The sequence below is a fragment of the Solea solea genome, chromosome 7, assembly GCF_958295425.1.
Source record: "Solea solea chromosome 7, fSolSol10.1, whole genome shotgun sequence".
Taxonomy (NCBI): domain Eukaryota; kingdom Metazoa; phylum Chordata; class Actinopteri; order Pleuronectiformes; family Soleidae; genus Solea; species Solea solea.
The window spans coordinates 2,383,557-2,407,257 of NC_081140.1; the positions used below are offsets into that span (position 1 = coordinate 2,383,557).

Here is a 23,701-nt window from a genome sequence, read left to right on the forward strand (position 1 = left end):
ATACCACTTAAATATAAGGTCACTCTCCTCAAAATCTGTTTTAATAAATGATCTAATTTCTGACAATTGTATTGATTTATTCTGTGTAACTGAAACTTGGTTACATGAAGAAGATTACATTACACAGTCTAAATGAGTCAACTCCACCCACTCATGCTAATACCCATATTCCTAGAAGCTCAGGCTGAGGAGGAGGTGTAGCAGCCATTTTTAATACTAGATTATTAATCAATCCCAAGCCCAAACCAGGATATTCATCATTTGAAAGCCTAATTCTTAATCTATCTCATCCTATTTGGAAATCACAGAAACCAATTATGATAGTCAAAGTTTATCGTCCACCTGCACCTTATTCAGAGTTCTTATCTGAGTTAGTGCTTAAGCAGATAAAATCATAATTGTAGGGGATTTCAACATCCATGTAGATGTTGACCGTGATAGTCTTAGCTGCACATTTAACTCGCTGTTGGAATCAATTGGTTTTGTGTAACACGTTAATAAATCAACTCATTGCATTAGTCACACCCTCGATCTTGTTTTAACTTATAGTATTAATATTGATAACTTAAACATAGTTCCTCAAAACCCTCTCCTTACTGATCATTATTTACTCACATTTAATTGTACAATAATGAACTACAATAACATAAATAAGAAATACAGCTACAGCCGGTGCCTGTCTGATAATAATACGAATACATTTAAAGAGGCAGTGCAACCTTTATTTAACTCAGTGCCATATGTCAGTACATCTGAAGGTACCTTTTGTGATTTTACTCCCGCCCTCATAGATAACCTTGTTGATAGTACAGCAGCCTCACTGCGTACTACATTAGATTGTGTTGCCCCTCTGAAAAAGAAAGTGATGAATCAGATGAGACGAGCACCATGGGTTAACTCCAATACTCGTACTCTTAAACAGGCGTTACCTAGATTAGAAAGAAAATGGCTTTCCAATAACCTAGAGGAATTTTATATAGCCTGGAAAGATAGTTTTGTAGCTTACAAAAAAGCCCTACACAAAGCTAGAGTTGCCTATTATTCTTCTTTAATTGAAGAAAATAAGAATAATCATAGATTTCTTTTCAGCACTGTAGCCAGGCTGACACAGAGCTACAGCTCCACTAAACCATCTATTCCTTTAACACTGAGCAGTGATGACTTGATCAATTGATCATCTCCTCCCTCATATTGGGACTGACTCATCTTTTAGCACAAGAGCTTTAGAAGCACCAGGTGCACAGTTAGACAGTTTCTCCCCATAGATCTCCCTGAGTTAACATCATTAGTTTCATCATCCAAACCATCAACCTGTCAGTTAGATCCTATCCCCACCAAACTGTGTAAAGATGTGTTTCCTTTAATTAACAGCTCTATATGGAATCAAATTAATCTATCCTTATTAACTGGATATGTGCCCCAAACGTTTAAAATAGCAGTTATTAAACCCCTTCTCAAAAAAGCGACCCTTGACCCAGATATTTTAGCTAATTACCGACCTATATCTAATCTTCCCTTTGTTTCTAAAATCTTAGAAAAGGCAGTTGCTAATCAATTATGTGAATATTTGCACATTAATGGCCTGTTTGAAGATTTTCAGTCAGGTTTTAGATTAAACCATAGCACAGAAACAGCACTAGTTAAAGTTAATAACGATCTTCTCTTGGCTTCATATAATGGTCTAGTTTCTTTACTTGTCCTGTTAGATCTTAGTGCTGCATTTGACACCATTGAACATAATATTCTACTGCAGAGATGGGAGCAGACTCTTGGGATCACAGGTGCTGCCCTCTGCTGGTTTAAATCATACTTATCTGATAGATTCCAGTTTGTTCATGTTAATGATAAAGCCTCACTACAAACAAAAGTAAATTGTGGAGTTCCACAAGGCTCATTGCTTGGGCCTATACTTTTTACCTTATGTATGCTTCCTCTAGGGAACATTATTAGGAAGCACAACATACACTTTCATTGTTATGCAGATGACACACAGCTATATTTATCAATGAGGCCGGATGAAATAAATCAGGTTGTTTAACTCCAGGAATGTCTCAGAGACATTAAGTCCTGGATGACCTGTAACTTTCTACTTTTAAACAAAGAAAAAACTGAGGTCATTATACTCTGCCCTAAACACCTCAGAGAAAAACTTTCTGATCACATTTTCACTTTAGATGACATCACCATGGCTTCCAGTTCTACTGTGAGGAACCTTGGAGTTACTTTTGACCAGGAAATGTCATTTGATTTACACATAAAACTAAATTCCAGAACAGCCTTCTTCCACCTGCGGAACATTATGAAAATTAGAAACATTCTGTCCTTACAGGACGCTGAAAAACTAGTTCATGCTTTTGTTACATCTAGATTAAATTACTGAAACTCCTTATTATCAGGATGTTCCAACAAGTCTGTTAGAACCCTTCAGTTAATTCAAAATGCTGCAGCACGAGTTCTGACATAGTCAATTACAATGATTATTTAGACTGATTTTAATTAATATTGTCTTTTCCCTGTGGTGCCCCGATATAAAATTAATTAATATTTAATACATTTTTCAAAATATTTTTATTATTTTTATCAGTCAAATTATTGCCAATGACTGTTGATCCCCAACACCACATTATGGTTCATGGTTAAATCTCAGCTCAGTCGGACTGACATACAAGTCTGTGTATTTACATTAGCTACTACATGTAAGCATCCTCAGATGTGGCAAAAGACTCTGCTCTGACCCACCCCGTAAAGAGAAGCAGCATGGTCAGTCCAGCCCAAACTCAGTCTGATATTGTTTTGATTGTTATGATAGAGAGACCCCTATTGGCAGAAACGACATACTGTGTGCTTCAATAAACAAACTAATAGCTCAGTCAAAAACATGATTCAGGCCTGGCCCTAGAGCTTCTTCCTCTGCACTGATGGGTGGTGTGCAAAAATAAACAACACTGCAAATACATAAAATGTGGTGATACTGTGATGAGCCTGCAATTGGAAAGGGACAAATTAGAGCAAAGTCATGAGGACATTTTTAGACACCAGTCTCCTCTCGTTAATGTTGTTCTCCTGCTTTAACTCTGATGTGTCCTCCTCTCTTTATTCTTCCTCTTGTCAGTTACAGAAACAGTTTGATCTAAATGGGATGAACAAACCTGGAGATGTGATTCTTGGTGGAATTTTCAAACTTCACTTCTTCCCAGTTTATCCTGACCTGTCTTTTACCTCAGAGCCACAACAACCTTCCTGCTATGGGTGAGTCTGACAGGGAAACATACAAATTAAGAAGCTGCTGGAAAGTAAGCCAATTAGTATGAACGTTTCCTGAATATTATGTTATTCATGTAAAATAACAATGAATAATATGATCTTATTGAAGCATTTAAGTTGTATTATGGATGTTGAGTCTAAAGTCACTATTTCCAGTATCTGACGTTATGAAAGGTTTAAATTTGTACAGTGACTGTATGATGTATTTAAATGGTAAAACCTGTCGTTTTTTGTGTTAGCTTTAGTGTTGTAGGATTCAGGCTGGCTCAGACCATGACCTTTGCTATTGATGAGATCAACAGAAACTCCAACCTGCTGCCTAATGTGACTCTGGGATACAGTCTGTATGATAACTGTGTCCAACTAGGAATTTCATTTCGTGCAGCACTGACCTTAGTCAGTGGTCAAGAAGAGCAAGTTACATTAGAGGAGAACTGTGTAGGAACTCCTCCAGTCCTAGGGATTGTGGGTGAATCTTCCTCGACTCGTACTATTGCAATATCCACAGTCTTAAGTTCGTACAGAGTGCCTCTGGTAAGTTTTTTTTTTTGTATTTCATCTCACTCATTATTGTGATGTATTTTAAAATGTAATTAATAAAATAAATGAAGGTGTGGTCATTGAAGAATGAACCTTCACATTTCAGCCAACACTTTTCTTTTTGAATACATGCTCTGTTGTTTTGCAGGTGAGTTATTTTGCCACATGTTCCTGCCTGAGTGATCGACAAAAGTTTCCATCTTTCTTTAGGACGATCCCGAGTGATGCTTTTCAGGTGAAAATAACTTTGCTGAATCAAAATGCATAAAACAAATCATGTGCAACAACAGTCCATATACACTGCAGTGAAAAGGATTTCTAGTGTAACCTGGTTAAGAATCCTTACTAAAATAAATAATAAGGAATTCATGGTTTAAAAAAGGTTCATATTTGGTTAAAAGTGTATTAAAAATGTAAAAGAAATAGTTCACAAAGGTTCAAATAGTTTGATAAAAGAGTATAAGATTGAAATGACACAAATGTACGTGGTTGAATATTTTATTTTGAAGAAATTCGTAGGGAGAGAGGAAGTACTGATGGAGAAGAAGTGTGATCCTGGTCATTGATTTGATTAAGGTGTGATTGACAGGTTCAGACCGGAGGTGAGCGAGTGGAGAGTGTGTGGTTTTTGAAGGGAACTTGACAGAGCGAGTGAGAGAGGGACGACGGCGTGAGGGCACAACGGAGATGTATGGTGCGAGTGTTACCTTTTTATAGATTTAATCATTCAAGTGTGTAGTTTTCAGCGTTTAAGAGACTGTCTGCTCGGCACTGGAGCTACTGTTGTTTTGGAGTACAGTTCAAGAAGTTTCAACGCGGGACTTCTGGCGAAGCTGCATAGTTTTAGCTTAGCCCAGCTACTGAGCTAACTCGAGCGTGTTGTTAGCAATCGCTATCAAAGCGAACGTATTTAGCCGCGAGGAGTTAAACCAGCTTCTGATATCGGCTGTGCCTTGTGGTCTCAACGCGGGAGCATAAGGATTCGGCATCGGACGCTGGCAGTGTGTGTGAGTGTGTGTGTGTGTGTGTGTGTGTGAGAGAGAGTGAGACTCGTCGTCGTTGGACAACGTCCCGGGCTGCGAGGGTTGCTCCATCTCTGTTCACCGGTTTGTCTTCAGTCTACCTGTAGTGTCGTCTGCTTGGAGGTGACACTTTCCCTTTACTTTTCCTGGATCATTCGGAGCAGTTGGATTTCCGCGCACTCAGAAGTCACCATATCAGGCCTTCAACGGGGTTATTTTGTTTGCCGGCTGTGTGTGTGTGAGTGTGGGCCCACTGAGTTTTGTTTGAGTTTATTAATGAAAGTTACTGAAATCTGAATATTTAGGGGTTGAATGTAATTTGATTAATATGAAAGTATTTTTGCATACCTGCAGTTAAAGTGTTTTGTTCGAATACATTTAAAATTATGAATGAATGAATTAAATAATGAATTAAATAATTGATTTGTTTATTTTTCCTAACAAAAGTCTTGTGATAATTCTTCAAAGTCACCATAGTAAACGTTTAGATTACGGACAGTTAGATAAAACATTATATTCAAAGTTCTATGGCAAAAAGGTAAATTAATCTAGGTGTATCAGTTGAGTGTGCATTAACAAACGAAATCCAAATAACTTACTTAAAAATTAGGGTTAAAATACGGTAAATGAACCCAGAAGCCTGCCCTTAGTATAAGGTCTATTGAGGGGAGTGCTACACTAGTAAAGATGATTCCAGCCTCTGCACTAATCCCTCTGCTCTGTGTCCACATAGGTGAATGCTATGATTCAGATTCTAAAACACTTTGGTTGGACTTGGGCAGGTCTGATCATCAGTGATAATGATTATGGAGTCCACGCTGCCCGATCCCTTCACTCTGATCTGGGTCCAGCTGGTGGAGGTTGTCTGGCTTACACAGAGATTTTGCCCCGCGTTTACAACCCTGATGAACTAAAGAGAATAGTGGATGTGATGAGAAAATCTACAGCTCGAGTTGTTATTTTGTTTGCACATGAGAGTCACGTGATTAACCTCATGAAAGAGGTAGGTGTTGATGTATATTCAATAAATACAACAGTTTTCTCTGTAAATCTACTGCTATGTTTACATTTACTTAGTTTCTGTCAAATAGATTTAAATGATGATATAACACAAATCCATTAAAATAAATTATTCAGATTTTACTCTCACAAAACAAAATGATTATGTTGAATAAAACATCACTTCAGGAACTGTTTGGATTTTTGCCAAACGCTTGATGCTTGAAGTTGCAGTGCAGCTGTGTGAGGTGCTCAGTATGAAGAGCCTCTCAATCGCTCACACCGAACTTCAACAGGTGGACAGAGAAAGGCGACAAACTGACAGCTCTGTTGTTCATAAAAGGGGGAGGAGTCTTTGACAATGAGCTAAGCGCTGGTTGGACAAGAAGGAGTACCAGGGACAAAGTGTGGACTAAGACAACAATGACGGTAGATGGTATTTGACCAGAGAAGCAATTGACGAGAAACAGTGTATCTACTGCTTCTCTCATCAAATAACATCCGGATCAGCAAATAGCATTACTAGATACACATATACACTGATTTACACCAGAGGAAATAGTTTTGGGGTTTAGATACGTTTTAAAAATGATCCACCATGTGGTTGGTTTGCCTGGATTGAATTGCTTTCCAAGAGAACCTGACTGGAAACAAAATATGGTGGACATCTGCACCTCCATACCATAAGTCAGTCCTCATGACTCAAACTGGTATAAGCAATAGTCATTTGCATTTTTAAATAGTAGAGTTTAATGTCTTTTAACACTTAGATCAACTTCTGTCACAGAGGTCAGCCATTTTGTCTACAGTCAGGTCCTTCTCTTTTATTATGGTGCATACCTGTGTATGTCATCGACTGTGGAAACTAAAATATACTTTATTGGTTAAAGAAAAAGAACTATTGATATACTTGTTCACTTATTCAATGTCCAGGTGGTGAGGCAGAATGTGACAGGCCTACAGTGGATGGCCAGTGAAGGCTGGACATCAGCTTATGTGCTCCAGACTCCTCACCTCATGCCTTACCTGGGTGGAACACTGGGCATTGCCATCCGTCGAGGAGAAATACCAGGTCTCAGGGATTTTATGTTACAAATACGCCCTAATCTACATCACAACAAAACCCATGGAAATAGCATGGTGAGAATTAAATATTTCAATCTGACATGGAACTAGCAAAAAATAAATTGTGTCATTATTTCAAGAAAACCTTTTTCTTTTGCTTTTGCTTTTTTCCAGGTGAATCAGTTTTGGGAACACACATTTCAGTGTAGATTTGCACCACCTCCAGCAGGTTGGGTGGAAGCTGGAAGAGAATTATGCACTGGACAGGAAGTTATAGAGAATGTGGAGACTGAGTTCCTGGATGTTTCAAACCTCAGACCAGAGTATAATGTGTATAAGGCTGTGTACGCTCTGGCGTATGCTCTTGATGACATGCTGCAGTGTGAGCCAGGGAGAGGACCTTTCAGCAACAACACCTGTGCTCATTTACAAAGACTGGAGCCATGGCAGGTGAGATATCAGTTAACACTCACTCTTTATTGCACTTAATCCTTTGCATGCATTCAGGGCTCAATGAATGGTAAATGGTATGTAATTATATAGCACTTGTCTTGATGACCACTCAAAGGCTTTGGTTGTTAGGGGGTGAGCCTGGGCTGGGTCTAGGGTATGGGTGAGATTGGGATTTGGAGTACAGGTGCTGTGGTGCTGTGCTGACCTGGGCATGGTTTCTACTGGAATGTGGAAGTTTTGCCTCTGACAGGCTCAGGGACCTGCCCATCTTCTGTCCCCCTAGGGGTTTCAGTCTGTCACTGAAGGAGCTGCCCAGTGCACTGATGTATTCTGCAGGGTGTGGGACAGATTATCCAACATGAAGGTGTCCAACACAGCTTGGCTGACTTGTGGAGAAGCTGGCAAATACTGGCGAGCCCAGTTGAGTGAGGCCATGGAGCAAGACTTTAGGTCATCTCTAAAGTAAACCAACTGATGACTCGGGGGAGGAAGTGGCTTCCTGTCCAAATTGTGTAAAGTGGAGCTTGAGAGTTGTTGAACTTAACTTGGCAAATAGTCTGTCAGTAAAAGAAATACTGAGAGGATCTCCTCAATCCAATCAACATATGTTATCCCAGGGATTTAAGTCAAACAAGTTAAACAACTCCGCAGTGGCTGACCCCCAGGGGAGGATGGATACAATATGATTTCTTCCGAGATGTTCTGGTGCTGTCCCGGTTGACATGCCTTCTGCAACATTGTGTGGACATTGGGGGAAAGTGCATCTGGAGTGGCAGACTAAGGTGGTGGTCCACATTTTTAAGAAATGGGACCAAGGTATCAAAGTACTCAGCCTCTATGTAAAGGTCTATGTCAGGGTGCTGGAGAGAAGACTTAGAGTGATAGTTGAACCTCGGATACAAGAAGAGAAATGTTTTTTTCCTGATAGTTCTCACTTCGTTATCTTGCACCGACTACATTTGCTGTTAGCACGGGGGACACATGGAGATACATAGAGACTGACTGACGGATTCGCTCAATATGTGTCTATGTATCTGCACTGAACAAATCACTTTCACCCTGTCCACTGCCGCTGTCTCACTTGAGTCGCAGTAGAGCTCAACAGAGCTCAGTTGAACTGTGAGACGAACACATCATTTCAGTAAGTGATTCAGTTCAGTTTGTTCACCCAAATGATGCGTTCAAAATAATTAATCGTTTGAAAGAATGACACAACACTAATTTACAACTCTGTTCAAACTGGTAACAATGCGTCTATGATCCACCTCCTGAAGTGGCTTATATTTACCCCTGTATTTACAACTGGTCAGGTGTTATCTGATTGCAATCTGATCACAAAGCGCATTTTAATATCAGGTGTAAAGAGGGCCCTTACGTTAACTTAGTATCAGATACTATACTGTTTTGCTTTACTTCTTTAATAATTACCATCAGCTATAAATACATCAGTTATGTAGAGAATCATCAGCATACTAATTTGTACTCCTTTTGTCCCAGTATAGATCAATTATCAATTTTCTCTGCTCCATTATCAGGATAAAATCAAAGTTCCTGTGTTGTGTTTGCTTAAGAATGTGTTGTTAAATTTTACAATGGTCAATGTTGTATAAAAAGCACTCCAGAAATTTTTTGTTACAACCATGACCTATGCAGTAATATTTTTATACATTGTCAGTTGACATGGTTGTTTGGCATCAGATGTTACTTCGCAACAAATGCATTTTTTTCCTGCTGTTAATGACAAGACTCATGAAGCTAATTTTGTTATCCACACTGATAAAGTTGACTTAAACCTCCCACCCATAGAGCTCCGGATATCATATGACTGACACTCCCACTGGCAGGAAAGAACACAGCTCAACCCAGACTTATACAGTCAACAGCACATATATCAGGCAATGTCTCAGAAAACGTGAGTCTTCGCCAGCTGGTTTCATCATAAAATTAAATATTGTAGATAGCTATTGTGCCCCAGGATGCCCAAACAGTCAGAGAGAGGCTAATGGGAGAACATTTGTCCATTTTACAGAGCTAAATCACTGCTAAGAAACGCACTCACAGTGAGCAGAAGACACTGCAATGTGAGGATCAAACACAAGCAACAGCTTTCATGGTTAAATCTTAGTAAATAATGGGCTCAGTCTAACGGACATACAAGTGGAAAAAGCAGCCTATTGTCTGATATATCACAAAACTTGACACAGTAAATATATCTGATACCCAGTGTGCTTTTTATGAGTTTAGAAACAGTGGACTGACATTATTGGTGGACCTGCAATATCCTCACATCTTCAACTTCCTAGAGAGTCACTTAAAGTTAATAAGAGCCTGGAGGGAATCTCTGGAGTCTACCACCTAAAGAAAGCTTTGTTGTTGCTGGACAGGAACATGTCACATTAGCATACCATTAGCATTAGCTACTGACAGTGTAACCTAAATAATTGCTGTGTTAACGTTGCTATGCAGACTTGTATGTTAGTTAGACTGAGTCCATTATTTATCAAGCGTTAACCATAAAATCCATTGCTTGTGTTTGCTTCTATTGCTTTGTCTTCTTCTAGTCACTGAGAGCACGTTTCATAGTCGTGATTCACTTCTCTCTGGATCTGTGGGGATCCAGTGAAATGTTCTCCCGTTAGCCTGAAAACAGCTAACTGATTTAGCTGAGCTGATTTATGTGCTGTCTCCTGTCACCACGTTCTGTCCTGCCAGTTGGCGTGTCAGAGGCTTTGCGTTGGTTGTGTGAAGTCACCTGCCAGAGCTCTATAGGAACCCCAGATGCATCTGAGAACTATTACATTTTGTAACATCATCAGGAAATACACTCTTGGATCCTTTAATGGCCTTTTAATGGTTTATCTTATGTTTCTAATTCTGATCATTCTATACATCTGATTCATTTATCCAAAGCTTATGCATTACTTGGAAAAAGTCAATTTCACAACAACATTTGGTGATCGAGTGTCATTTGATGAAAATGGTGATGCCTTACCTGTATATGACATCATGAACTGGGTGTGGCTCCCTGATGGAAGAACTAAAGTTCAGAGAGTGGGTGAGGTTAAGAGGTTAGCCTTCAAAGGTGAAGAACTCACACTGGATGAAGGCAAAATCTTCTGGAACTTTGAATCCAAACAGGTAACTTATTAACTTTCAGACTACCATCACTTTGCCCTAATCAGATGAATCTAACAGACACTGATATTTCTCCACACAGCCTCCTCAGTCAGTGTGCAGTGAGAGTTGTCCTCCAGGTACCCGCATGGCCAGAAAGAAGGGGGAACCTGAGTGTTGTTTTGACTGTGTCCCTTGTTCTGAGGGAAAGATCAGCAATACAACTGGTGAGTGTAAACTTTTAAACGCCACAGTTCAGAGATGTTGTATAAACATGTTTCTCATCACTTTCCCTCTTTTCTCAGACTCCATGGAGTGCACCAGTTGTCCAGAAGATTTCTGGTCCAGCCCGCAGCGTGACCACTGTGTTCCTAAGAAAACAGAGTTCCTCTCCTACCATGAACCTCTGGGTATCTGCTTGACAACCACTTCACTGTTGGGCACATTTATCTGTGTTGTTGTTCTGGGCATCTTCATCCATCATCACAGGACACCTATAGTTCGTGCCAACAATTCAGAACTCAGTTTTCTTCTCTTGGTTTCACTCAAATTGTGTTTCCTATGCTCGTTGCTCTTCATTGGACGACCCAGATTATGGACTTGCCAAATAAGACATGCAGCATTTGGCGTCAGCTTTGTGCTTTGTGTCTCATGTATCCTGGTGAAAACCATGGTGGTTCTTGCTGTGTTCAGGGCCTCCAAACCAGGAGTTGAGTCCAGTCTCAAGTGGTTTGGTGCTGTGCAGCAGAGAGGGACAGTTCTGGTTCTGACTTCTGTTCAAGCAGCAATCTGCACTGCCTGGCTTGTCTCTGCTTCACCAATGCCTCATAAAAACACCCAGTATCACAGTGACAAGATAGTCTATGAGTGTGCAGTTGGGTCCACAGTTGGTTTTGCAGTTTTACTTGGTTATATTGGTTTACTGGCTGTCCTCAGTTGTTTGTTAGCTTTTCTAGCAAGGAATCTTCCAGACAGTTTCAATGAGGCCAAACTCATCACTTTCAGCATGTTGATCTTCTGTGCAGTGTGGGTGGCCTTTGTCCCTGCTTACGTCAGCTCACCAGGCAAATATGCAGATGCAGTGGAGGTATTTGCCATCCTGGCCTCCAGTTTTGGCCTCTTGACGGCACTGTTTGGACCCAAATGTTACATAATCCTGTTGAGACCAGAGAGAAACACAAAGAAAGCCATTATGGGTCGAGGCACTGACACTTAAAACCAGCAAAATAGAGAAAGTTTTCACAAAACAATAATTCAGGTGTAGAATCTTTTAATTATGATGTTAATGTTATGTGAAAAAACGTGAGTGTAAATACAGTAACTGATAGTGACTACTTTATGTACACATTTAATGTAGAGTTACATTAGAGCCAGACATCTTAGTCTAGACTTGGCATGTATTTTTAATCCATGACAAAGTCAAAAAGAGAGTCCACAATTTTTTATCTCAATGTGAATTCTATTAAACCTAAACTTTTTCCATTGTGTCTGTGTGATATTGATCCATACAAGCGCGTTGGGTGAAGATGACTATTGTCCTTGGTTTTAATGCTGATAGAGATTATTGTGCCAATGCCTTAATAAAGTAATTTTTCTTATTCATCAATGTTCTGCTTTTTGTTCAATGGCAATTACTCAGAGGCAGAATACAGATGACAAAAAGCAATGAAAGGGGGCTGGGGGGGGTCAGGATGACATTGCAGGTAGATGTGAAGATTTTTAACTGAAGACAGACAATGGACCCACAAAGCAGACTCAGGGGCAGGAATGCAAATCACACGCAACATGAATCTTGGGTTATCGAAAGGTAACAACACACTGACAAGGAATACAACAGAAAACAGTTGAACTTTCACACTGGGGTAAAGAAGATCTAGCACTGAAGGGAGACAGAGCTTAAATACACTGGGAAGGGGAAGACAGTGAGAAACAGTTGCAGCACAATAGGGCAGGGCAATCAGTCAAGGCAGGCATGTAGTACTAGATGGTACAATCCTTATGAAAGCACGTACTGGGGATGTGAATGAGAATACTTGAGACAAATGCCTTGTTGTTTATGAGCAGAGAAGTAGGAAACAGTTGGAGAGAATAGAGTAGACTTTAGTTTAGTTGCCCCCCAGCAACAGAATGGAACTGGAGGGTTCTATATAACGTGTACACGTGGTGCAAAACCCTGCATGTTTTCATTGGACGGTTCTATTGTAATTATCTTCTTCTTAATTCAGTTCAGTACGTCGTTGAGCATCGTCTCGTAGACATCATGTAAGTTATGCCGTTTTTGTCTTCATAACAGCAAATACCTCAGCATAATACAGCGTAATGTTCTGTGTGATTATATTTCTTTACTGTTGTTGCTAATTTATTGAAATAATTCGACAAATATTCCAACGTAATATACTTTCGCTGTGTGTGTGTGTGTGAGTGAGTGAGACGGGACATGCAAATACTGTGTTCGGACGACGGTTTTATATTCTATAGACTCGAACGAATTTCGAAGTATCATCATCATCTACCGCTTTATCCTCCACCAGAGGGTCGCGGGGGGTGCTGTGCCAATCTCAGCTACATCGGGCGATAGGCGGGGTACACCCTGGACAGTTCGCCAGTCCATCGCAGGGCCACATACAGAGACAGACAAACAACCATTCACTTTTCGAAGTATAAATTTGTTATTAATGTGTGCCTGTCTACTGCACACTCACTAACTGTGTCTCTGCTGTGTGCAGAAGAGCAGCAGGAGTGGGTGTGCCGGGCGCTGTTCAAGAGGGAACCCAGCAGCGGGAAGGTGGTCCTCACCACGCCGCTCAAACTGTGGTGGCACCCACCTGGCGCCCGGCCCCTCTACACACAGCCCCCCACCAATGCTCACACCTTTTTCCAGCGCCCCTTCTTTCTGTGGATGCCCTATCAGATGTGGGCATATCGTCTGAAGTGCCCTGCTGATAGGCGGAAACTGATGGGCGCTGGACTATACAAGACCGTCCGGAGTGTCTGGGACAGGAGCGGGTGGTACTTTATGAGTGCCTTGAGTGCCCCACCTGTCATAAGAAGATTGTGAGCTGGTCACGGGACATCTGAGAGCAGCTGGATGTCGCGCACCGCGAGCAGTTTCCAGCTGTTCTCACGTACAAGTATGTCACTTTAAGGCATTCAACATTTCCTCGACAATGCATTTTTTTTTTGTTGTTGTAGTAGTAGTTAACTATATTTGTCTGCGTCTGTACACTCTCTGTTTCCACCCCAGGTTGTCCTGCGACAAGGCAGTGAACGGGCAGTTAAAGGAGCACACCCTGGGCAATGGTGTGGCTCGCCTCCGTGCCTCCCTGGTGGAGGAGCACACCAGTGAGTGGATGGCGCGGTCGGTCCCGTACCTCTCCGTGCTTCGCAAGCTGAGGGCACCTGGAGCGGCACCAAAGGAGGTGTCGATCCCAGACCTCGTGAAGGTGCCCAGACTCGCCTGGTTCGGCTGGGTGTACTTCCTGGATGCCATGACCAGGCTGGACGACACCAAGGCCAGAGTGACGTCCATTTTTGGTGACATTCTTAAGATGGACTCCACCAAGAAGGTGAGATTTCTCTCTCTCTCTCCACTGTGCCTTCACCCTGTATGACGTCGTTGTGCCGTGTGTCTAAATGTGTGTTTGTGCTGTGTCTCGCAGATCACCCAAAAGCTTGCAGGCGCTGCCGCCGGCTCGGCTGCCTGGATGGCCAACATTGGCAACGAGTACGGGCAGGTACTCGTGTCCTTCCTCACAGCAGCCGAGGGGGACGGACTGGCCAACATGGCGGCCGGCCTGATGCGGCGGTATCGCGAAGCCGGAAAGGCCCCTCCCAAGGTCATGTACGTGGACCGGGACTGCTGTGCCACCGTGGGTATGTCATCAGTCATCAGGGTGTCACCACAGACAGCCACCAGCTCTACGGCCTCTTCATGGTGAGGCTGTCCTTTGCCATCTTCCAGTGGGACGCCGGAGACGTTGCCCGCCTGAGAGAGGCCAAGCAGTCCGTGGAGGGGAAGGACGCCCACATCAAGCTGTCCGCCAAGGAGCTCGCTCTGCATCGTCGTCCGGGAGGTGCTGGACGCCTTCTGGGACATGACGGACACAATGGGTGTCCCGTTGATCGACCAGCTTTGAGGAGGAGGAGGAGGAGCCGGAGGAGATCAGTCTCCTGGTCCATCACGACACTCTCCTCCCGGAGCCCCACAGCGTGCCTGTGCGTGAGGCCTCATCATCCCAGTTGCCATTCCCCGCTCTACTGCCTGGAGGCGCCGGGTCCACGCTGAGCTGGAGCGTCATGCCCAGGAGCTAGGGAAGATCGCAAAGCCCTACAAGAAGGTTCCCCAGTTTATGTGCAGGCGCTGTGGCCAGCCAAAGACAAAGCAGTACAGCCACAGCCGCTACAAACGGGCACCTTCTGTGCCCAGGCTGAGGGGGAGACTGTGGAGCAGTGGCTGTCGACAATGAAGGACAGAGAGCGTGAGGAGGCTGCTGCCGCCGGAGCCGGAGCCGCCGACACCAACACCACCCCTAACCTTATCAGATGACACAAGGACACACTCGGCAACCTTTAAACTACTAGCAGCTCCTGCTGCAGGACAACTGGGAGCTGATAACAATGATCTAGAAAGTCCCATGATACTAACACATAGCGCAAATGAGAAACCTGTACCCAGGGCTTTAAGATCAGACAGTCAAGTCAACTCTAACTTACCTGATGGTCTTATTGTTCCACGTTGAGCTGCCACAGTATGGATCAAAGGGGTGCAGTGTGAGTCCATTCTTGATTCAGGGTCACAGGTTATGACCATTTCTGAAACATTATATGCTTCACATCTGTCTTCTTGCCTGTACGACCCATCCACTGTTTGCTTGAAATTGAATCAAGTTTTTAGGGAGGTCAGACAACTATACTCTTCTTCTCCAACAAGTAGCTTCTAGCAGCAGAAATGAAAGTAAAGTTTGCCCTGTTAAACCTCACGGGAAGAGTCCTATCTCCAGAGAGTTCAGGTTTTGGAGATGTCGGAATAGGCAAGACAAATTCCAACACTTCTTTTGTTCTTGAACCATCTGAGTTGTCCTCATTGCCTGGTGGGCTAATGCTGGAATGTGCACTTTTGAACATTTCTTGTAAAGCTGCCAGCAAGGTTCCTGTTGTCATCCAGAATATGACAGACCATACTGTCATCTTGCCGCCAAAACATGTCATTGGTGAGCTTTCTGCAGCGATGTGTCTTGGGCCTTTGGGCTCTGAACGGTCCTGCTCACCTCATTCTGGGTCCTCAGATGAGGAGCTTGATGAGGAACTTACCTTTGACCTAGACAATCCAGTTCTAGGAGAATAATGGAATGAACGCATCACAGATAAGCTTAATTCCATCCGAGATGTCTTTGCTACCGATGAGATGGCAAATGGCCACACCAATGCAGTTAAGCATCATATTCGGCAAAGGGATGACACTCTTTTTAAGGAGAGACGCAGACCTATACATCCAAGTGACAGAGAAGCTGTAAAACAACATCTAAGAGAGCTACTGGATGCTGGGATAATCAGGGAGTCTGAAAGTCCCTTCGCGTATCCTCTTGTCCTAGTTAGGAAAAAAAACGGGAAGATAAGACTAAGTCAGGGTGGCTCAACTGTCATGTGAAAATACCCCATGGTGATTAAAAGGTCCTCAGACGGAAATAGCATTCCTGAGTAAATCACAATGGATATGTAAATGTTAGTGTCTGTATTCTGGTGGGATATCTTGTATATAATGGACAGAGCTCCCATTCACCGTTGGAGTTGGACTGCTTAACAGAAGCTCCCACACCCATCAACTGTGTGTCACACAACTTGCTGGCTGTATTTTCTACTACTGGACATTTCAATAAACTGGTATGTTAACCCTTCATTTCTAATATTGCCTTGTTGAGACTTTTGTTCTAAGTAGTTAAGAATCTGTTATTGAAGATTTATTTAGTCTAGTTATATGGTGAGATTTAACACTCATACCCTCCACCTCTGAGTTGACTAGAAAAGATTGAGTATCATGTCCTGTAAACTGTTGAGTTACATTTCTGACCTCTGAATACTTCAACCTAGGTGTCTCGGCTATTCTTCCATGTTCAACAAGGGCTATACCCTTCACCTCTGAGTTGAATAGAAAAGATTGAGTATCATGTCCTGTAAACTGTTGAGTGACATTTCTGACCTCTGAATACTTCAACCTAGGCATTAGGGCTAATCTTCTATGTGGAAAAAGGTCAAAGGGTTTACATTTTAAATGATTGGTTAACTTTAATTCCCAACAATATTTAAAAGTAAAGTTAATTGTTGTTTAAATGGAGTCAGATTAAATAAATATTTACTATACTTTACTTTACTTTGGAAAACCTCTTCCTAACGCCAGAAAGACAGAATACTTCTTGGGGAGAGATTGTTACTTGGTAGTAGATATTTCCTCCCCTACAGTTTCCTAAGCTAGGCTGATGTCAGCCCGAGAGCCAGAAAGCTCTCCATACTTGGGACGTTAACTGCAGACCTTGTTCAGAGAAAATGTCCCAGGGAATGCCGTGGAGTCTAAGTCTTGGATGAGGAGGTCCACAGTCTCTAGAGCAGAGGAGAGTTTTGGGGAAAGCAACAAAGTGCACAGACTTGGAAAAAGTCCAGTGACAAAGTCCACAGCTACATGGGACCAAGGCCGCAAGGCCACTGGAAGGGAGCGCAGAAGACCAGAGGGAGGTTGGTGACTCGTTTTGCTGCGAGCACAGATGGAGCATGAGGACACAAAGGCCCATGTGTCGGCCTCTATGGAGGGCCACCAGAAACGCCACCTGTTAATTGTGCGATGAGTGCCGGGATGATAGGTGAGTCTCAATGAATGACCCCACTGGAGAACCTGTGAGCCAAAACTGTCAGGCACAAATGGATAGTTAGCTGGGCCATTACCTGGGTCGGGTTTATCCTGTTGGTCTCATCGGACCAAGCAGCCCCCAGGATACGAGAAGGAGGTAGGATGGGTTCTTGGTCCAAGTCCGACTTCTCCTGGTCAGTTTGGCCAGAGAGTGAAATCAGGCTTGATGTTGCAAGAGACCGGACTGTAGGTGAGGGTTAATCAAAATACGGGAGACAGACTTAGAGGATGAGGAAACAGTTTGGCTCACCGGTGATCCTCCGTTCACTGATGAGCTCAGGCTTTTTGGCACTACGAGTTGTCTTTTGTTTTTCCTTTTATTGTGTGATTTGTTTTTGTTGCTATTTGTTGTGAGTTCTGCTGCTGAAGCTGTTCCCAGACAATTGCTAGTTCTCTTGGTATTGTTGTGAGTGAGAGACTCCTACTGGCAGAAATTCATACTGTGAGATATGTTTTAGGCCCTGCATCCACTTCCTCTGCACTGATGGATGGCAAGCAAAAAAAATGGTGACATTGTGATAATCTTGCACTTAGACAGGGATGAACCTGACTAAAGTCATGAGGACATTTTTAAACAACAACTTGCTCTTCCTAATGTTGTTCTCCTGCTTCTCCTCTGATGTCTCCTCCTCTTTTTTCCTGCTGATCCTGACCTATCTTTTACCTCAGAGCCACAACAGCCTATACCTGCTATTGGTGAGTCTGTGAGGAATATGGAAATAAGATAAAATGCCGAAAAATTCATCCATATGATATTTTTTTATTATTATTATCTTGTTACTAGTAACCTTATTGAAGCATTGAAGTTTCATTGTGGGTGTTGATGTTTACAGTACATCACTATTTATAGTATCTGAAGTCATGAAAGGTATAGCTGTACACAGTTACTGTATGAAGTATTTTAATTCATAAACACTCATATTTTTGTTAGTTTTGATGTCTTAGGATTCAGAAAAGCTCAGACCATGGCCTTTGCTATTGATGAGATCAATTAATTAAATGTGTCATAAAATAATTAATTTAATGTGTCATTAAATAATTAATTAAATGTGTCATTAAATAATTAATTAAATGTGTCATAAAATAATTAAATGTGTCATAAAATAATTAAATGTGTCATTAATTAATTTAATGTGTAATGCAGTATCTTTTTGAGTCTGTCCCAAGCCCGGATAAATGCAGAGGATTGCGTCAGGAAGGGCATCCGGCGTAAAACTTGTGCCAAAACCAAATATGCGAATCAAACCTATGACTTACATACCGGATCGGTCGAGGCCCGGGTTAACAACGACCGCCATTGGTGCAGATAACCTACAGGGTAACAGTGGAAATTGGGCTACTATGGGTCGAAGTCGAAAGAGGAGAGGAGGAAGGCGGGTTCAGAAACAGAGAGAAAAGAGTTAAGGCAAGAGTCTGGGACTGAGAGTAGGGACTTTGAATATTGGGACGATGACGGGAAAAGCTAGAGAGTTGATTGACATGATGCAGAAAAGGAAGGTGGATATACTGTGTGTCCAGGAGACCAGGTGGAAAGGTAGCAAGGTGTAGGGGAGGAAATATCTACCACCAAGTAACAATCACTCCCCAATAAGTATTCTGTCTTTCCGGCAATAGGAAGAGGTTTCCAAAGTAAAGTATAGTAAATATTTATTCAATCTGACTCCATTTAAACAACAAATAACTTTGGTTAATTGTTTGGTTAATTAAAGTTAACCAATCATTGAAAATGTAAACCCTTTAAGAATTCAATCCTATTGTCAAGAAATCTGACATCGGTCTAGTTCAGGGATGGTTTATATTATACAAACCACTCAGTGACCTTTTTCCACATAGAAGATTAGCCCTAATGCCTAGGTTGAAGTATTCAGAGGTCAGAAATGTCACTCAACAGTTTACAGGACATGATACTCAATCTTTTCTATTCAACTCAGAGGTGGAGGGTATTGAAATGTCCAGTAGTAGAAAATACAGCCAGTAAGTTGTGTGACACACAGTTGATGTGTGGGAGCTTCTGTTCAGCAGACCAACTCAACGGTGAATGGGAGCTCTGTCCCTTATATCCAAGATGTCCAACCAGAACACAGACACTTAACATTTACATATCCATTGTGATTTACTCAGGAATGCTATTTTCATCTGAGGACCTTTTAATCACCATGGGGTCTTTTCACATGACAGTTGAGCCACCTTGACTTGTCTACTTCCTGCACTGAGAACATCAGACCTACACACTTCAAATGAGACAGTGTTTACACTTCAAAGTGGTGGGACTGTCCCCAACTGATGAGGTTTGAACCTAGTTGAACGTATTCATTTACAGATAATCAAACAGCAGAATATACCGAGTGATGACGTTTCGTCTATTGTCTCCAGGGTGTGGTCTCACTGTCTTACAGTGGCAAGAAGCTTAGGTGCAGGTTTTAAGTTGTTATGGTATTGATAGGAAGAGAAATGGAGTAGGGGTTATCCTAAAGGCGGAGTTTGTTAGGAATGTCCTGGAAATGAAAAGAGTGTCAGATAGACTGATGAGTCTGAAGCTTTAAATTGAAGGTGTGATGTTAAATGTTATTAGTGGCTATGCCCCACAGGTGGGATGTGAATTAGATGAGAAGGAAACATTCTGGAGTGAGTTAGATGAAGTGATGCAGAATATCCCCAGAGGTGAGAGAGTGGTAATTGGTGCAGACTTCAATGGACATGTTGGTGCAGGAAATGAAGAAGTGATGAAGAAGTGATGGGCAGGTTTGGTATCCAGGACAGTAACACAGAGGGACAGATGGTGGTAGACTTTGCAAAAAGGATGGAAATGGCTGTAGTGAATACTTTTTTCTAGAAGAGGCATGAGCATAGGGTAACTTATAAGAGTGGAGGTAGGAGCACACAGGTAGACTACATCTTGTATAGACGATGTAATCTGAAGGAGATCAGTGACTGCAAAGTAGTGGTGGGTGAGAGTGTAGCAAGTCAGTATAGGATGGTGGTTTGTAGGATGAATCTGGCAACAAGGAAGACGAAGAGGACAAAGGCAGAACAAAGGACAAAGTGGTGGAAGCTGAGAAGAGAGAACTGTTCTGTGATTTTCAGGGAGGAGTTGAAAAAGAATCTGGGTGGTCTGGGAGAGCTCCCAGATGACTGGACAACTACAGCTAATGTAATCAGGGAGACAGGTAGGAGAGTATTTGGTGTGTCGTCTGGAAGGAAAGTAGATAAGGAGACTTGGTGGTGGAATGGGGGGAGAGTGCAGGAGTATATAAAGAGAAAGAGGTTAGCAAAGAAAAAGTGGGACACTGAGGAGACTGAAGAGAGCAGACAGGGAGTACAGGGAGATGCAGCACAAGGTAAAGGTAGAGGTGGCAAAGGCCAAACAAAGGGCATATGATGACTTGTATGCTTGGTTGGAAAGTAAGGAGGGAGAGAATGATTTATACAGGTTGGCAAAACAGAGAGATAGAGATGGGAAATACGTCCAGCAGGTTCGGGTGATTAAGGATAGAGAGGGACATGTGTTGAAAGGTGCCACAGAAGTAATGGGAAGATGGAAAGAGTATTTTGAAGACCTAATGAATGAGGAAAATGAAAGAGAGCAAAGGGTAGAAGAGGTGACTACTGTGAAGGAGTGAATTATTATTATTTAATGAATTATTTAATGGTGTATTTATTTATTTAATTTTGGCCCTTTTGGTCCTCCATACTCTTTAGTGTGACCTACCCTTATACTTGAACAATATCATGACCCAGAGTCTCTTAAACCTGGAGTGAACCATCGTTAATGTTACTGTTACTGTTATAAACCTTGTCCTACTATTTCATGTCCACAAATCTTTGCTGCTTGTTTAGCAGGATTTCTAGTAAAGATGATTCCAGCCTGTGCACTAATCCCTCTGCTCTGTGTCCACATAGGTGAATGCTATAATTAAGATTCTAAAACACTTTGGTTGGACTTGGGCAGGTCTGCTCATCAGTGATAATGATTATGGATTCCACGCTGCCCGATCCTTTCACTCTGATCTGGGTACAGCTGGTGGAGGTTGTCTGGCTTACACAGAGATTTTGCCCCGGGGTGATGACCCTGCTGAACTAAAAAGAATAGTGGATGTGATGAGAAAATCTACAGCTCGAGTGGTGATTGTGTTTGCAAGTCAGAGTTGAATACTCAACCTTATGAAACAGGTAGGTGTTAAAATGATACATCCTTTGTAAAACTGAATATTATTTTTACAAAACCAAGAAAGATTGTGTTTGACTTGAAAGGTTCTACCAGGTGTACTTTAGATACTTTAGAGTTAGAATGTTTATGCATCACTCTGCTTGCGTTATTGAAATCTTTGTTTCTCTACTGGTATCGCTGCCTGGATTGAGTAGTTTGACTGCATTTTTTATTATGCTATTAGCTATTGCTATTAGAAGCGAACTTCATCTCTTCCAAAGGCTCTCAGACAGTTCTTTGTGTTGTTTGTCACACTTAAATGTTTCAGATTATCAAACAAATTTAAATATTAGACAAAGACCACCCAAGTTAACACAAAATGCAGTTTTTAAGTGATGATTTTATTAATTATGGGGAAAAAACTATCCAAACCTACATGGCCCCATGTGAAAAAGTAATTGCCCACCTTGTAAAATCATCAGGTCACTGTGGTTAGTCACATTTTTTGGAAAATTTTACTTGCCACACCCAGGCCTGATTACTGCCAGACCTATTGAATCAAGAGACGACTTAAATAGAACCGGTCAGACAAAGTGAAGTCGGCCAAAAGATCCCAAAAAAGGAAGACATCATGTCGTGATCTAACGCAATTCAGGAACAAATGAGAAACAAAGTAATTGACAGTGTCGTCGTTTTAGTCAGGCTTCCTTCTTCTTGTGAATGATAGGAAGTGATGAGTTGATGGTGTAGAAAGAAACCTCTCTGACACAAGACTCGTACCGAACAAAAGGGATTTTATTTGGTTAAGTCAAGCATCGGACCGAGCGCTGCAGCATCTCGGGAGAATGTGTTCCTGCCAAATCTCCGAACAATTCTGCCTCCCCACGAGCAGGTTCATACATTTAAAGGTTATCTGACATCATCATCCTATACTTCACATTTGTCCATTTTAGGTATTCTATCTTCAGTCTAGAAGCCCCCTAGTGATAGACAGAGAAGTCCAAGGACAGCTGCTCAAAGCATACTGTTCAATGTACACATATCGTAAATGTGAACCCAAACTCCATCCCATCCTGAGGAAGCTTCTGCTCCTCAATGCAATGAAGTGTACATCTTAAACATATTTGAGACAGAATATAGCTGTGTTAATGTGTTCATCTACGTCAGATACTTCAACAGCTATCAGTCTGAAAAAGGTTACAAAGACCTTTCTATTGTTGGGCTGACCGGGTTCTGGAGAGACTGAAATTTTGTTCTGACCTCATGTCTTAATGTGTGTTGGAATGACAATAAAGAAATCTTGAATCTTGAATCTTGAATCTAAAGCTTTGGGACTCCAGAGATCCACGGTGAGGGCCATTATTCACAAATGGAGAAAACATGGAACAGTGGGCAACCTTCCCATGAGTGGCCAGCCGACAAGAATTACCCCAATAGCGCAGCAACGACTCATCTAAGAGGTCACAAAACAACATCTAAAGAACTGCAGGCCTCACTTGCCTCAGTTAAGGTCAGTGTTCATGACTCCACCATAAGAAAGAGACTGGGCAAAAATGGCCTGCATGTCAGAGTTCCAAGACAAAAACCACTGTTGGGGCAAAAAGAACTGTAAGGCTTGTTTCAATTTTGCCAAAAAAACATCTTGATGATCCCCAAGACTTTTGGGAAAATATTCTGTGGACTGACGAGACAAAAGTTGAACTTTTTGGAAGGTGTGTGTCCCATTACATCTGGCATAAAAGTAACACCACATTTCAGAAAAACAACATCATACCAACAGTCAAATATGGTGGTGGTAGTGTGATAGTGTGGGGCTGTTTTGCTGCTCCAGGACCTGGCAGACTTGCTGTGATAAAAGGAACCATGAATTCTGCTGTCTACCAAAAAATCCTGAAAGAGAATGTGCGGCCATCTGTTTGTGACCTCAGGCTGAAGCGAACTTGGGGTCTGCAGCAGGACAATGATCCGAAGCACACCAGCAAGTCCACGTCTGAATGGCTAAAGAAAAACTAAATTAAGACTTTGGAGTGGCCTAGGCCTGTGGCATGACCTTAAAAAGGCAGTTCATGCCCGAAAACCCTCTACTGTGGCTGAATTACAACAATACTGCAAAGATGAGTGGGCCAAAATTCCTCCACAGTGTTGTAAAAGACTCATTGCAAGTTATTGCAGTTGTTGCTGCAAACGGCGGCCCAACCA

The 23,701-nt window shown here is 42.1% G+C and overlaps 1 protein-coding gene across 1 annotated transcript; it reads left to right on the plus strand.

The window, feature by feature from the left end:
• The first annotated feature begins 3,016 nt into the window (after nt 1-3,016).
• Nucleotides 3,017-12,059, plus strand: LOC131462845 (extracellular calcium-sensing receptor-like). The gene is made up of 8 exons (XM_058634378.1): nt 3,017-3,249; nt 3,504-3,798; nt 3,953-4,039; nt 5,560-5,829; nt 7,065-7,340; nt 10,254-10,481; nt 10,561-10,684; nt 10,763-12,059. Exons 1-8 carry the CDS (start codon nt 3,017-3,019, stop codon nt 11,671-11,673), a joined length of 2,424 nt encoding a protein of 807 aa, XP_058490361.1. The 3' UTR covers nt 11,674-12,059.
• Nucleotides 12,060-23,701: the final 11,642 nt, after the last annotated feature.